This window comes from Meleagris gallopavo, chromosome Z (assembly GCF_905368555.1).
Source record: "Meleagris gallopavo chromosome Z, MGAL_WU_HG_1.1, whole genome shotgun sequence".
Lineage (NCBI taxonomy): Eukaryota > Metazoa > Chordata > Aves > Galliformes > Phasianidae > Meleagris > Meleagris gallopavo.
Window position 1 is genome coordinate 49060219 of NC_139435.1, and position 17048 is coordinate 49077266.

The 17048-nt window shown below is 35.6% G+C and overlaps 1 protein-coding gene across 1 annotated transcript in view; it reads left to right on the plus strand.

Moving 5' to 3' along the window:
• ADGRV1 (adhesion G protein-coupled receptor V1) overlaps positions 1-17048 on the plus strand; it is a 250291-nt gene that overhangs the window by 172656 nt on the left and 60587 nt on the right. Inside the window, exon 87 of the mRNA XM_085214084.1 lies at positions 5415-5593. Within this exon, the coding sequence (XP_085070210.1) occupies positions 5415-5593 (179 nt within the window). The remainder of the gene's footprint in view (positions 1-5414; positions 5594-17048) is intronic.

Consider the following 17048-nt stretch of genomic DNA (forward strand, 5'->3'; position numbering starts at 1 on the left):
AAGTTTGAAACATGCAAAAGGAAAGAAATCATCTGAAATGTAGATGAACCCAACTCAGAAACAATCTACTTCTCTTGATGGAGAATAGGTCTTGAATTTCTCGCCCTCTCATGGCAGAACTAAGTAAATTAACTTTCTAGCCATTCTTTATTTTTCTGGACTCTGTTTCTTCTATCGGAGCTTATAAAAAAATCATTTATTTGTTGGAGCAGGAACAACTCTAGTTTTTTTCTCTTCCATCTCTTTGCTTATCACAGTTCATACTTGTTCAACAGACTCAGATGAACAGACATTGATTTTTTTTTTTAATTTTTTTTTTTTTTTTTTATGGAATGAAATCCTCAGCTGAGCTAAGGGAAAAATTCCCTTAAGGATTCAATTCCTTACTTTCGATACAGAGTTGAATCTTGTATATCCTTGTAATAATTGTATATCTTCACCCTATTTTACACTAGATAAACAGTGCCTCAGCTACAGGGATAGTTTGGAATACACAAACAGGTCAGTCCTCTTCAACAAAACAGGAAGGAGGAATGCCCATTGAACTAGAGCACCTTTCTCAGTTACAATGCAATCCATATCATTAAGAATCATACCATTGATAACAATGCATCTGAGATGGAGACAGATTGCTTTATTCCGCCATCAGTGTTGTCCATTCTTCCATAGCATTTCCACCCAAAGCAGTGAGAAAACGGTGCCAGAACCCTAAGGAGTGACAGGAACATCTGTGAGCTTGATTTGGACCCCATGCCACTACTAGAAAAACCTGTGGATATAGGGCAAACCAAACTAATTTGGAAAATCTAGATGCAATGGCTTTATAAATGGCAGCTTTAATGCTTGTGACACAAATGTTTGTATTTCTCAGCATGGTATACCTAACGTGACGTGATTTGGAAGGCAGCAGAATTAATAATATATGGGACTTACATACATATGTCTGGGAAACGGTAAAAAAAACAGATTCTGCATTGCTCACACATTCACTCTGTCATCTGTGAGGCTGTATACAGCAAGTGTGTACTCCTCATGACTGTAAATATATCTGCTAGTGCCAGTCTGGATCAATGCACACGGAAGTAGGTCAGTGTTACAGTCAATTGTGAGCAGCATGCAATTGTGTGCAATTTGTTAGGAAATGAGACATGCATAAATTAAAAAAAAAAAAAAAAAGTATCAAAAGGTGACTAAGCAACACTTCCAGGCAGCTAATGTAATGTCTGTAGGAAAACCCAGATATAATAGTTGGTGCAGCTTATTTTTGTAATCCAGATCAAATATGCTCACTTGCTAGATTCTAGGACAACATCCTTACCTTTTGTCCTAACCTGTGTATCTCCTCCATATTGCTATTGTAGTACTTCTAGTACTACTAGTATAAAATCATTTTAGTAATGATTGCAATAACAAAACACATAGCACAGTACTCTAGTTCTTTTTCCACTTTTTAGCTTGTAAGCTTGCCTTAGATATCAATATTTACACTACCAACATGCTGACAGAAATGCAGAAATGGGAAGGACCACAGAGGCAGAAGGAAAGGACTGTCAGCAGAGGCAGAACAAAGGGCACATCAAATCATCCTTTCCATAAGCTTATCTGACAGTTTCCTTTGTACTGTATTGTCACATTTTTTGGCTTTTATGAGTGGATTTCTGTAGATTGAAGAAAGCTAATGTCACTACCAAATGTTTCAAGAATGAGGCTTTCTTGATTGCAGAAGGAAAGAAGTAAGCAATGCACACTTTACATTTTGTGCCTACATAGAGTGAGCTTAGCCTGAAATATTTGCCTCATGCTCGTGCTGAAATTGAAAAGACTTAATTCTTACAAATGTCTCCACATACAAATGTGTGTATAAGCCTATATTTTCAAGTGCAGTCTGTGCTTTTATCATAAGAGCACGCACAGAGGATAGCTCTGTATTCTGTTTTTCTTCCTCTGATAACCATTATTCAAGAAACATAAGTCTTTTTTAAAGATGTCCTAACTTGTTAGAAAAATAATTAAATTACCAGAATGGAAATGAACTGTCTTTTGAGGAGAAAATGAAACTTGTACAGTCTTCAGCTACTAATTCTGACATAGAGAAAAATAATGTTAAAAAGCAGACTTTTATCCTGTTTTGATCCACTGCTAAAGTGGAGTAAACAGCAGAGAAAACAACAGTTCTATAAGAAAACCAGAATGAATGGTCATGAATGGCAGACCTGGGTCCTTCTCCTTTGTGGATTTAATGGCAACTTTAAGTTTTTTTTTAATAAATTTATTGCAGCCATTCATAAAATAGATGGAGGAAAATATTTACCATTGATCTGGGATACTTCATTTAAAGTATTTTTCACCTCATGTTTACCTGAAATCCACAAATATCACTATAAACAGATGAAGAAATTAAAAGTCTCCCACTTTTAATTGATTGCCCCATTCAAAAAGTAAAAAAGCTTTACTGAACTTAGCATAGTCTCATTGGACTGTTATTTGACCTTGTAGTTTTGTTTTCTACCTCAGAACAGTAGCTACTTGTGCATTTGTTCTTCCACTTGAGCAGCTGAGAAACGGACTTTACATTTTATTCTTCTCAAAACTGGCAATTGATGCAGCATGGTAACAGGAAAGGAGTTTTTCTGAAGGGGTAAAAGAAAATAACATATCATTATGAAGACAGAAGGTTTAGTGCACAGGAAATGTGAAGTAACCACACTCCCTTAAATCTTTTCAGAAGTACTGATGTTAAAATCTTTTTATGACAGATGAGATGATAAATAAATATGACAAAATAAACACAAAGTAAGGACATGAAGTACAATTTCTTGGAAAGAAATTTCTGTTGCATGGTTGAGAAAAATGTTCTCTGGATAGTCAGAAACAGTAGAACTAACAATCCTTGAGCATAATTGCATAAATAAGTTCAAGGATTTGCTACCTGGAAATTCTCAATGTGAAGCATAACCTAGTCAGGACTATAGAGGCACATTTCTTCACTCCTTTTTCCATGTTTCACTGCGCAGCTGACATTCACTCAACTGTTTCCTTTGAGAAGAGAGAATATATATTATAATAAGATGTCAAATAAAATATTGAATCCCAATGTAAAGGAGAGAAAATTGTAAGAGAACAACCACTAAGTGAGAAAAATATTTTCAGAAACTGTGGATATTTTTTCCAATTTTTCATCTCTTCAGTATTTTCATCTTGTGAAAGTCCAGTAATGGAATTAATAGTTTTTCCAATGTTCTTTTAAGTTATACAGGAAAGTTCCAAATGTAACGTAGGATTTTCCTATATTCATTCAAGGAAAAACAAATTTGCCTTTGCTCAATAACACCAATCACCAAATGAGAAAAATAAGTTTCATATTAATTTCTGTATAATTAATATAATTGCCTACACCAGACATACAAAATGTCATTCTCTAAGGTAATATTCAAAAGTGCTTGCTGAACTTATAATTTTTTTGGAAACATGTTGTTAGCAAATATAATGTTGTTTATGACTTATGATAGAAAGTATTATATGTTCATGCTATATAAATCACAGAAATAAAAACATATTAAAAAATTAACTTCTGAGATTTACATAAACAATCCACAAGCCAGTAATTAAGTATTTATAAAAATTCAATCTTTGTACACAACGTTGGCTGATGGAATCCACAAAATTTCATAGATATTCATTTTGCAATTTTCTTGTCACTGAATATAGATTTCATATATCCTAGTATTAGACAGCTGCAAGTTAAGAATATAAATCAACATTATTATATGAAATTCCTCTGTAGTGAGTGGAAAGTTTTGAATATGATTGAGTAAGGATAAGTGGATACCTGAAGATGCCTGTCCTTTATTCTTTGACTGTAAGAGAATGCAGAGGTACAAGCTTGAAGCAGATATCCTCTAACTAGAAAAAGTAAAAAATAATCCTTATCTCAGCTTGAAGGCCAAAAATAATGATGTAGTATGTGCAGCTGTGGCTGGTATGATAGGTTTGAAGTAGAGGAAGTGAAGCAATGTTTTGCAGAATATATTCTGATCGTGGATGGTATAGATATTTATTAGAAAACATTATTATTAGTAACATGAAAATATGCATAATAAAAAATGGGCAACTTGGCTAAGTATTTGAGCCACTCTCAGAGTAAAAAAGTTCTTTCTTTTGTTGAGATGGAATTTCTTGTATTTTAATGTATGTATTGCATCCTCCTACCAGACTTCATTGAGAATAGTCTTTCTCCCATTTCATCACTCCTACCTCTCAAGCTTTCATGGACACTGATGAGATCCCTCTGAGTCTCCTCATGTCCAAGCTAAGCAGTCCCAGCTCTCTCAACCTCTCCTCACAGGAGAAGTGCAACAAATCCTTGATCAACTTCTTGGTCCTCTATTGGGTTCTTTCCAGCATATCCAGGTCTCTCTTGTTCTGAGGTGCCCAGAACTGGAAGCAGCACTCCATATATATGGCCATTTCTTTTTTTCATTCGATTCCCTCTATACAACCTCCAGACCTCTATTATTGCTCAAGAAAAGTTTTCTTCTTCAGTTCAGTCGTTTGTGCAGACGGATCAGTTATATCCTGCCCAAGTATGAAGCAGCAACAAAGTCAAGTGAGCTATCCCTTTAGACACCAAGAGTTACTTCCAGGTAGAGAACAGGTAGGAAGTCGGAGAAAGTTATCAAAGGTGATAAAAACTTGTAAGATTCTTCAAATGAAACTCCTACAATAGTCTTTCTCAAAAGTAAAATGAAAAAGAGACATGCCATTTGAGCAGACACAAACTTTATTAGGTATCAGACCAGATATTTTTGGTAGAGAAACTGAGAAGATATCAAGAAGTTATCAACAAGATATCACATGCACAAGGACCTTGGATAATGACTCTGTTTTCTGATCAGGGCCTCTGATATGAATGCCTGCACTGTTATTTGCCGTTACGTTACGGTTGTAATGATATTCTTACATTCATATCATATGTTGAAAAGTTGAAGGATGTTAGTGCTTTTCCAGCAAGAAAAATACAGCTGAATGATATCTTCAAAGCCTTTTAATACATATCAGATTTAGCAATATTATGTGACAGTCTTTGGTATGAGAATATGGAAATCCAAGAAAAAAGCTATACTTTGCATTGCAAAAATAAAGTTTTCTACTAAATACAGCGTCTTCTTGTCTTCAGTAGTCTGATTGAAAATCTAACAATTACATAATTCAGCATACTTCTTTTATAACCAGTCTCTTTTGATTACTTAGGAGAAGAAAATGAGAACAATTTGTACTGAAAAAATGTTTATATTTACACACATAGTAGGGCAGAAATGCATTGTATTATAATGTTTGGAGTGACTTGTTTTTCTGGGGGGGGATAGCTAAACATCCACTAAATATATTGATTAATATTCTGCATTATTCTTCAGGCTGTTAATTTCTGGTATGTACTGGTGATGAATGATGAACACACAGAGCGGCGCTATCTACTTTACTTCCTTTTGAGTTGGGGGCTTCCAGCTTTTATTGTCATCCTGCTTTTAATTATCCTGAGAGGCATCTATCATCACAGCACAGCACAGATTTATGGCCTGGTCTACAGTGATCTGTAAGTTTCCCTTCAAATATCCGTCAGCTAGCAATTGCACTTCTAGGTTTTATTTTTAATTTACTTGCAAGTAGACAAGGGAATGTGTGTATGGCCAAGTGCAGTAACGGGCAGGGGATTTCCTTGGCTGATACAGATGAAGCAAGTGTATCACCCATACACAGTGCTGCGCACTTTCTCCACAGTTCCATCCTGGTCTGAGCCCTGGTACAGCCAGCTCTGGCATGTCTGCCTTGTGGGTAAATTATTTATTCTTTTCTGAGATTGTGCAGTTCCAGCATGAAGGACAGAAATGGCCACTACTGCAGAAGTGAGCTGAGCAGTGTGTTTTTCTTCCATTTAATTCTACAATTTATTAATAAATTAAAAAAAAAAAAAAAAAGAAAGAAAAATACAAGGAAACTTTCAACCCTCTTGTCTTAGATTATTAAAAATATTTCCTGCTATCCAATGTTACTACGATAACATGTCAAACATGCTTTCTATACTCTCTCTTTTAGAATATCGAATACACTGCATTCCAAAGTGTTCTTAGTTTGAACACTGCTGTAATGCCAGTAATTAACTCAACCCTTTCAAAGCTATATGTAATCTCAGAAAACTGCTACTTAAAAAAAAAATAAATAAATACATCTATGTATAACTCCAGAAATTTAAGTGGAAAAATATGTATCTAAATATTTTTTTTATCCTTTCTCCTCTTTGACTCTGATATCTTTTCTGGCAAAGTTAATTCATGATAATAGCTGTTCTAGGATATGAGGCTACTATTCTTACTTACTTTGTGTCACAATTACATACTCCTTGTACAGCAAAAAGTAAACACAGTTTCTATTTAATTTAAGGATGTACAAATTTCTTTATTAAAACTTCTGATCAACGTGCTTGCAAAGTAGGCTTAAAACAGGAAAGCATTCATCCATCTTCCATGTACATCATACCATTGTAACCCAGTGAAATTCAGTGCAACTGAAACTATTTTATTTTTTTGTCATAGAAAGGAAATTACTTGAGAAGCAGATACTGGAATTCATTGTCTGTGTGTGTATGTGTATATGTATGTGATTGTCTTTTGCATGCATATATGTATTTGTACAAGTGTTTTATCTTGCAGGGATAAGCTCAATTATATCCCAGTGAGCTACACTGAGTACTGGAAGCCTAAGTTTACCACCACCGTAAGAGACACCAGTTCTCAACTGGGAGGTCCAAACTGGCAGACCATTTGTGATATTAATGAAACATGACTGAGGGCTGCATCAGCTCTGTACAATGCCATACATGCAGATTTTGTTTCCCCAAATATGGGAGACAATAGTATTAAACTCTTCTTCCCAGTAGAATGCTTCTCTTAAATGGTAAACACAAGAAATGTGTTTAATCAAGTCTTTTGATTGCAATCGGACAGCAGGCTAATGGTATCATTATGCGGTGAAATACAGTTTTACAGCTGCTTTTTGTTTTTGACATCTATTTAAAAAATCCCTAAGTTTTGACAAAATTATTAGGTAGTGGAAAATTAGTAATTCCAGTTCACTTGCCCAAATTAAATATAAAACTTTTCCAGCATCTTATTAAGGTAGGTAAATGCCAGAATTCATTCCAAGCTTAATGAGTCCACAGTTCAGTCCAGCTCAGTAAGAATGAGCACTGTAAGGAGATAACTGCAAGGATTTTCATAAATAGCATGAGTGCTGAATCCTAGCTTGGAGAAAAGTTGAAAAGTTCCTCATAATTATACAAAGAGGACTTTCAAAGCCCGAGTTGAGGAAAGAGGATTGAACTACATCACTTAGTTTCTTTTCTCAGAATCAGTATGTAGTAGTGGAAAAAGTAACAAACAGATTTCCAGAGTGAAGGTCATTGCAAAACAACTTCAGAATCAGCATCAGAAATATTTTGAGAGCAATCATTTTCTGCTAATAAGCTCATTTCATGTAGGAGCTGGAAGGCAGGTCAAAATAAAAAAAAGCAGTGGAGCCTGCTATCTTAGCTCTAGCCTAAGTAATTGATCTCTCAGGAAACTCATTTTAGCATTTCTGTGGTGTCTGGCTGACTGTTTTCTTCCTAACCAGCCTGCCATGGGTACAATTAATAGCTGAAATTAAAAGCTGAAACTTATACTGATATAACTTATGCTTGTATGTAATAAAAAGGTTTGAGCTGTATTAGATTTTTTATACTTCAAAACAGCTATTAGGAAATGATCTTCCTTTAGTTATGATGCCTTTAGATATACACAAATATGTTTTGTACAGTATTTTATAACTCCCTTAGTATGTAACAGTATAAAACTAACAGACTACCATGGTGATGGTGTTAGTATACAGATGATGATTACCCATCATAATATCTTATGTCTTTCATATAATAATATAATCTCTCTCATAACTGACTGAGCTTGTGTATGGTATGAACACTGCACTGTTTGGCATTATGAAAAACTTGTTACGATGCAGGGAAATTTTTCCATACCATGATACCACCAAGTAGTATGATGTTTTTGGATCATAGCTCAGTGATGTGTGAATGTGCTGGCTGCCAAGAAAGTGTTCTTTTATTTTTCCCTGTGCTAATTTTCCGTTGCTCAGTAGTTACCAGTTCACTGTCATTTGAAAGGCTTTAGAGTGGAGTTTGCAGTGCAAAACAATACTGTGGACTCCAAGACCTTCTCTGCTCAGCTTCTGGTGCCCAGAACTCACTCCCTTGCCCAGACTCACCCTTTTCCCACTCCTCTGCAGGCAGTTGAAGATATCTGTCCAGCACTTCTTCCCTCCCCCATGACAATGGGAAGAGGTTTGTGGTCTAAGACCTACCGAAGCTGAGCAGTGCCAGGTCACAGGGATGGTACTGGAGAATTAACAGTAAAATTCCTTGAAAAGAAGTCAGAAAAAAAGTTAAGAATTTGTTGTGAAAATATGGAGAAGTGAAACATTGTTTGAATAGAACAAAAAAATTGTTGATGAAAGGAATATTGGCATAAATGAATTAAAATAAGACATCTCTGGAGTCAGATGGGCAATTGCCTCAACTGGGTTTGAATGATAAGAGGCAATCTAGGTGGATATCTATGAAGGAAACTGAGGAGGTTGTATGAAATTTTGATGCAATACTTTGACACAAAATCAGTAAGATTTGATACCTTCTTAAAACCATGTGTTAGTTCTCATGTCTTTTAAAAAGAACAACAAGTTATTTTAGATGTAGGTGTCTGTAGCTACTCCTTCTGCGTTACTTGTGTAAGTAATACCTATTTGCTCAATCATGTCATGAAACTCAAAGCAAGGATACTCTCTGCAGCCTACTTGTTTTCCAGTGCAAGAGAAATGAAGAAGGAGCCCTCAAACACATTTACCATCCAACCATTTAGACTTTTTGAGTTCTCATGCAACAAGGTTTGTCAATGTTCGTAAATGAAATATCTGATGTAAAATTTCAAGTATGTTGTCTACTTTGGTGTCTATTCAATATGTTCTAAAAGGTATATCCTTGCTTAAGAATTACTGTGATGGCTGAGGCATTAATGTTTTCTTTGTTTGTTTGTTTGTTTGTTTTTGTGATAAGGGGCAGACTATTGAGAAAAGAGTCAGATCTTTTCACTGGCTAATAACTGAATTTGGAATTAAGCTCTGAACTAGGCAGTTTAATATTACTCTTAAAAAAGTTTGTCATCTTTCTGTATTTCTGAACTTTTATGATGCACAGATTATTTTTTCAATGCATGCTTGAATATTCTGCAGTCTCTGTCTAAAATACTGTGCACGTGCATAAATCCTACTGGTTAGGTACACAGTTTTTAGAAAGTATTCCTTTTTGCCACTTCTTATTACATTGCGGTTCACTGTAACTGTGTTGTGATACAAGGAGAGAAGCCAAGACCCAAATAATCTTTTCAATTCCATTAAAAAAAAAAAAAAAAAAAAACATATTTCTTATTTTTCACCTGATTTTAAAAGTTATAGGCAAAACCCAGGATCTGTATTTCTGCACAGGAATTTTTTAATAACCTCACACATCTTTATCACCCTTCTCCTTTAAAGAAGTTTTCTGATGGAGTAATGAAAACTTGAAACAGCAAAAATATATCATCTGCTATTACATAATCATTAGGAGCTGATTAAATAAAATATTTTGTTGCTTTATGCCATTTCCCCTGTCAGACACCTACATTCTCTGAAATGTGTGTACGCAGACAGTACTAGTAGTCACACTTTCTATGGGAAAATATGAGTAAATTCCTCTTCTGCCTGTATTTGGCATTATGAATTAAAACAAGGATCAACTTCAAAGCAAATTTGAGGCCCACCTGTTCCTTCTGTGCCTATTTTCTCCTAGGAATCCATATGTAGGTGTGTATTAGATCCACACCTCCATCCCTGATTGAGTTCCCTTTTCTCCATATCCAGATGCATTCAGAAGAAGACAAGAGTTCACCCTAAAGTGAAATCCAAAAGCTTTATGTGGTTGTCAAACTTCAGAACACTCAACACTTGCTGTTGTCCTGGAATATATCACTAGCCTGTCAGGGCATCATTTCTAAAGAGAATTTAGCTGTGTTTTCTCAAAGTGAACTTAATTTTAACAATTTGTTTAAGCTTTGCAGTTTATTTTTAACAGCTCTCATGAAATACAAATACAGTTCACCTGGTATGGTGGAAAACATTTGAAGGCAAATTGAAACACTGGCAAAGAGAGACAGAATATATAGTGTAGAGATCTGAGGTATTACATAAACAGTAGGTCCCAATTTTATCCCATTCTCTGGTGGTTAGTCTGAAGAAAAATGCTAGTCTTATTTGCTTAGTATGTACCTCTGATTGCCTTAGAGGGGATTTACAAGCTGTAGTTCTTCTGGAAGCCAGTATAGGTGGAACAGTTAAAAACCTCAAACTGTTGAATAACTTGAGATGTGCAACAGTTCAGACATTTTTTATGCAGGAAGCTGGGTTTCAGTTCATGGCAACTTACAACTCTTAAATTTAAAAAACAAAGAAGCAAGCAAAAGGACTTTATGGGCATTCTCGACAATGAAGTGACTTTCTAATCTCTCATATAACCCTGAAAATGTAATTGTCTACATTTGCATAGGAGTAAGAATTTCAAAACTGAAGCCAGTAGAACATCACCAGTTGCAGGTTCCTGCCTTAACTCATCTGTTTCTGAGATTAGAGGCCAGATTTATTTAATTAACTGTTTCAGCTTTTGTTCACAAATTTGAGTTTTAGGGGTTAATTATGCCACATTCACTGGGCCTCTACTTAAGAGATTGTCCAGAGGTATAACATTCCATAAAAAGACGGAAAAGTACCACTGTAAAATTGGCCAGAATCACCAGGCAGTGGAGCTTAAGTTTTTGATGCACGTGGATGATTTGAAAAATCTTTTCTGCTGTAATATTAAAGTATGTTTTTTCATACATGTAAGAAGTACTTTCATGCATGAATGTGTTGCCACTTTAAGGTTTGAATCTGGCAAGACCTTCTGCTTGAAACTGAACTCCCCAAAATAGACATAAGGCCTATATATATATATATATTTTTAAGAGCATAAACTAAAACAACTAACCTTTGAAATGGAAAAAAATAGAAATGATTATCCATGATAGAATACAAATATAAAAGCTTATAAACAAATATTTCCCTGCCTGCTGTGACCTTGCAAAAAGATGAGATGGTTTTCAAGCACAAATTTAGCTAAGCTTTAGTCTAGCTTTTTTGAATTGAAACAAACTATTTTGTTTCCTCTGGTTCTTGGGATTTTATTTTTCTTTTTTTTTTCTTTTTTTTTTTCTTTTTTTCAGTCATTTCTGAGACCTAGATGTCTGCTCCTTGCAATTTTGTGAGCTTTCTTACCTTCTCCAATCCCTCCAGTTTCTGGAAGCATCTCTTCTCTAGCACAACCTTTATGCTCAAGGCATGAAATGATCCCCTCTTTATGTCAGGAGGTCCCATCTGATAAATACATTTTCCTCTTTCCTCTGGCAAACAGACTATGTACTGAGGAACCACGTGTATCGTATACAGTGCTTTGGAATTGTAGAAGTAACTTTTGATTTGATGTCTGCCATAGTGATGGTAACATCTAGTAGCATAAAAAGGCTAAGATAAGTGTTCCGACAAAGATATCTTCTTCATATCATCTGCTATGATTATGAGAAATAATGAAGAAAATGTACAGAAATATTCATCTTCAGGAAAAAAAAAAACCTACTTCTATCTTATGTGCAAAACAGGACAAGGCAGACATTATTCAGCAATGTCAGTGAATCTGGGACTCTGCAGCTACACATAGGGCAGGGGAACACAAGACTACAGAAAGCTGGAAATGATTAACTTTTTTTTTCTTTTTTTTTTTCTTTCTTTTTTTTTCTTTCTTTCTTTTTCTTTTCTTTTTTTTTTTTTTTTTTTTTTTTTTTTTTTTTTTTTTGTGACTAAGAGTTATAAGTCTTCCTGTTACATTGCTGTTTCTCTGAATCAAATTCTTGCACTTGGGCACAACACAAGGCACATATTAATAACTAGGAGCCATGGCCAACTTTGTCAGGAGAAGAACTTCGCTAAAAATGAGTTCCAATACCAGGCGTATGCTTCCTCAAACAGCAGTGAGTCAAGGGCACTTTGTGATCTTTGTGAGAGAGTCAGACCTGAATTTCAAACAAAACAAGCAGTGCATTTGCTTTCTGAATAATCAGTTTCTTTGAGTGAGTCATCTGCTCTTGGGGTATTGCCCAAACTACTGATAAAACAGAAGCCTGGAGACAACTAATGCTCTTAGATAATGCCTTAATTAGTGGCTTATGAAGCACTGGACTGTGCACAGAAGTCACACATACTTCTAAAGATACTCTTGAGGTGAAGCAAAATGCTAGCAAGTTACCAGGGTTCAGATCATTTGTGAATGTAGCAAAGAAGGGGAGATCTTGAAAGTAGCAAAGTGATTATGCCCTGCTTATATATGCAGTGTTATGCAAAATGCATAAAAGCTGCAAGTGGTGAGAAACATTTACTTAAAAGTATTGCTGAGATTGGAAGCTTGAATGGTAAGGCCCATCAAAGATTTGTTAAGTAAGTTTTAACTCACTGGAATAGGTGGAAGGGTTGGAAACAGGCCTTAACTTGAACAAAACAGTCAGATTGAATATATTCATGATGGTTTATGTAACTACTTACCAAATGAGTGTCATTTGTTTTGATACTCTTACAAGGGTAAAATCTTCCAGAAGCATCTTTCCAGGCACTACTCCCCATTTAGGTTTTGGGTTTTTCTTTTTCCCCCTGAGGGCTACAGCCCCCAGAACTTCTAACTACTGCTTTCACTTAAAATGGGGACCCTATAAACCATAATTTGCCACAGATGCAGTCATGCTTTCTCTCTATGCTGATGCACAGATGTTTAACTCTGACAGACAAAATACTGGAAGTTTCTACAAGTATTTCCACAGTGCATGACTCTTTCATTGCTGGCACAACATTTGGATACTGCTTCTTGGGTGTTCTCTGTCATGCAGCTCTGCTTTCTTAATTCCAAGCACTGGTGCTGCACTAAGTAAAAGGCATCTTCTAGTTTGAGTGAGTTAATTTCTGGGCAGGTATTTTGATTGTTTCCTTTGTCTTTCTCCCTATATTACTTCAGAAGTGCTGAATTTAGTCCTGGTTCTTAAGATCAAAGTGATTGAAACACAAAGTTTTTGCGGGCAGGAAGGCAAGAATAAGCCAACATCCATGGAAAGAATTCAGCAGTTTTAGCTGGACTGTCAGAAATGCTGTCAGAGGTTTGTGTGATGAATGGATGTGTATTCTCAGCACCTGGTGCCTGTTCATTGTTTCATATTCCATACAGACATAGAAATGCCTCCTGCATTTTCCTCTCTCTTTGGGTTCTGTGTCCTGTTATCCCAGCCACTTCTGTTTCCATTTCCTTTCTACTCTGTTCACTGGCAAAGCATCTAGTGGGATCTTCAGCAAACTGCTGTTTCTAGCGTTCAATTCAGAATGACATCTAGATTTGGAGACAAATGCTGCATGAGCTTCTTGTTGAAGCAGTGGGTGGAAAAACATGTATTTCTCACTGGCTGAGCTCTCATCATTCATTTATTTGCCCTTCTCAGCAAGATCAGACCGTACTGACTTCTTTCTTACTGAATGAGAAATACTTCAGATGAACTTGAGTTACTTCTTGTTATGTCTGTATTGCACGGCAATAGAAACACGGCAATAGAAACATGTACATATTACTGGATGAATATTCAAGTGATATATACATTTTACTTGCCCGATCTGAGCAACAGCTAAAAGAGCACAACATTTATCTTTTTCATATTCTCTGCTTTTGTTTTATTTTATTAACAGCCCTCACCCACCATTATTTCCAATGAAGCTGCCCATTGTGCTACCCAGTGCTATTAATTATATAAAAATATCTCACTGTAAAATGCAATGGCTTTCATTACCTTTTATTTATCCCTGATAAAGGGCTAAGGAGGGGGAGAACAAAGTGCTTAGTGCTTTTTATATCTTGGGAAATATTTACTGTTAATGCTAAGCAAATGTCAGTGCATCAGAAAGAGGCATAATTCCTGTGTTCTGGTTCTAAAGCATTACAATACAGGGGAAATTCTGACTGGCAAAATTTTAAAAAGTGAGTTGGGAAAAATGTTTGTTATTTCTTGATAGTAAAATTCTTGACTATTTTTAAGAGTCTGAGAAATCGACATTGCTTAGAAGGTTACAAGGAGAGGTTTTTATAGGTGAAAGCTTCACCCACATATATCCTTGAGGCTTCACACAGCTTAACATGAGGGCAATTCTGTATCTGAGCAAAACTTCAGAGTCTTATCTGAAGTCTGCATTTGCATTTGTGATGACAGTGTAAGACAAAGCGATCACAGAATGAAGATTTGTACGACTGCCGCTGACAGCTTTAAAAAGCTTGGTCCTTCCTTTCATTTGTGTAAGAAATTAACAGTGTAGGCCCTCCTACTTTATGATCTTTGTTAGCAGGATACCACCTACTGCTACTAAAAAAGCTTGTTCTTGGTTTGCCTGTTTTCTAGCAGTTTGGAAAAGCCTTCATCTAGTAGGCTAGAATATAACAGGAAATGCTAAAAAAAGTAATTCTGAGATCAATACCAGCATCTGGCTGGGACTGCTTCATTGACACTGACATGTTGTTTATAATAAGTAAACACAACTAGCCTCTCCTATTTGATCTTTCTGAAAAGAGTAAAGAAAAATAGCTCTTTTTCTTGAACTTTACCACAGCACTGTTCTGCAGTGGGTCAGTTCTGTGCTCACATTTTAGTTACTTGAAGTGCATGGGCATTGTCTATTCTCAGTGCAGTGAGCAGTACTTTAGGAAGACAAACTCTTATCTCTCATGTGTAATAGGACTAGAATATGTGAGTGTGTCTCACAGATTTTACTCAGATACACCTGAGAAAAAGGAATGCAACTTTAGCAAATTTATTTTTCTGAGCAACCTTAAATTTAATTGCCAGTATGGCATGGACGGAGTATAGAAAGCTCGTAAAAAGAATGGTTGCAATACATGCTTGTTCTGGGCTTTTATTATGATACAACCCATCAGTAAGTTTGTAGGGGAGGACAAAACATACAGATGTAAAAACAGAAATTAAGTACTAAATACTGTGCAGAGAGGAAAAAAAGCACTATTGTATGAGAGTTTGTCATGTTTCCTGCCAACAGCAGGGCTGTAGGCCTAAACCTTACATGTATTTTATAATTTGCATATGCTAACATCTCCTTTTTCAGGTAGACTTATATGAAAGTCCTGCCTTTAAAGAATGGATAGAAAAAGTATTCTAATTAGGCATGTTTGCCCTAAGGGTCAGTACCAGAAGAACATTTTCTTCAACATGAAAAAATGTAAAAAAATATTTAAAAAAAAATCAGAAAAGCAACCATAATTGTAGATCATTATTTTAAAGTTATTGCTAATGAGTGATACAGATGGAGAAGAAGCTTTAAAAGGGAACAAGATGATAAAATCAGTCATTTCTTTCCTTATATAATTTAAAACTTGCAGTGTTAGCAACCCTCATCTAAAAAATTTCTAGCAGGTTTCTACCAGCTTATTTTCCTGATCAAATTCAGAGGACTATGAGAGTTCTGGGTCTTCCAGAACAATCTACCAAGGCATGCCAGAGCATCCAGAGCCTAGGGAATATGGACTGTGCTATTCTGTGCCTGTGCCTTGCTGCTTCTCCTTGGGTAACTGGTGCTTCCATAGAATTTACATCCAAAGTGTAGTAGAAAAGTGCATTAAAAAAAAATAAATAAATAAATTATGAATAAAATTGTTCAGAAACTTTATTGTAGAAGGTGATACCATGTATCATAAAAAGACTGAAACATGGTGGGTCATGTTGCTGTTACAACAGATGCCATTTTGGGTTGTCATTACAGAAAAGCTATGCCCAGGCATTCTGTTTTTCCCCTTTTACCAACTGTTTAGCTCTACAGTAACAGCAGTTGTAGAGAAAAACAAGATATTGTTTTTTGCTTCATTATGCAATATGTCTGCTTTAATCACAAAGCTGTTGTTGCGCATGTTGACTCAAACCAAACCTTCTGAGGTTCTGTTCTTTGGTATTTCAAAATAGCATCTTGGCACTTCTTCGTTCTTTGTTTATGGATTTTCCCCACTGTTTCCAATGGTTAGTAGTTACTAATATGTTAGTATCTCCATTGCTGAATGTGCAAAATTATGGCTTTTTATATGTGAATAAAGATTAAAAGGGTCAAATCATGCTATTTATTTGCTATCAACAATTCACACGATGTATGGTTGTCTTTTAAAAAAATTGTTGGGACAGCCTGTCCAAATGTAAACAAGGAAGAGCAAGTATTGAAATTTCTGTAAGATCCTCTTTCTGAGTTTATATTTCTTAACCAGACCGTCTAACTTTCCATATCCTTTTTTTCCCTCCCCCTTCTCCTCTTCCTCTCACTTTCTTTCCTTGACATTTGCTATATAGAGAAAGAAAATTAAAAACTTGTCAGTAATGCTCAGGATTTGACTGCTACATTATCACTACATAAAATCTCGGAAAATTATTTTTCAGCACTTTGCATTTTCTTTGAAACTTGAATTCAGTAATAGAACTAATTTTTACGTTGAATTATATGTGAGACAAAATATGTAGGCCTGTCTCTGAACTAATCTGTATGAGATAAAAACTGATTTAAGTCTACCAAACACAGACACATCTTACATTTTAGTTTGTACCAAACAGTACCCACAGCAGCAGTATGGACAGTAGGAGATCCCTGAGATCATCCACTTCCCCATCACTCTGATAAGGTGATGACACCAAATACAGGGCTGAGTCAAAGAAGATAAATTTAGCTGTTATACTTCAGGCAGTAGTGTTTGATTACAGAAGTCTCAAAATGGATTGTGTATGTGGGTTACATATTTCACAGCTGTATGAGAT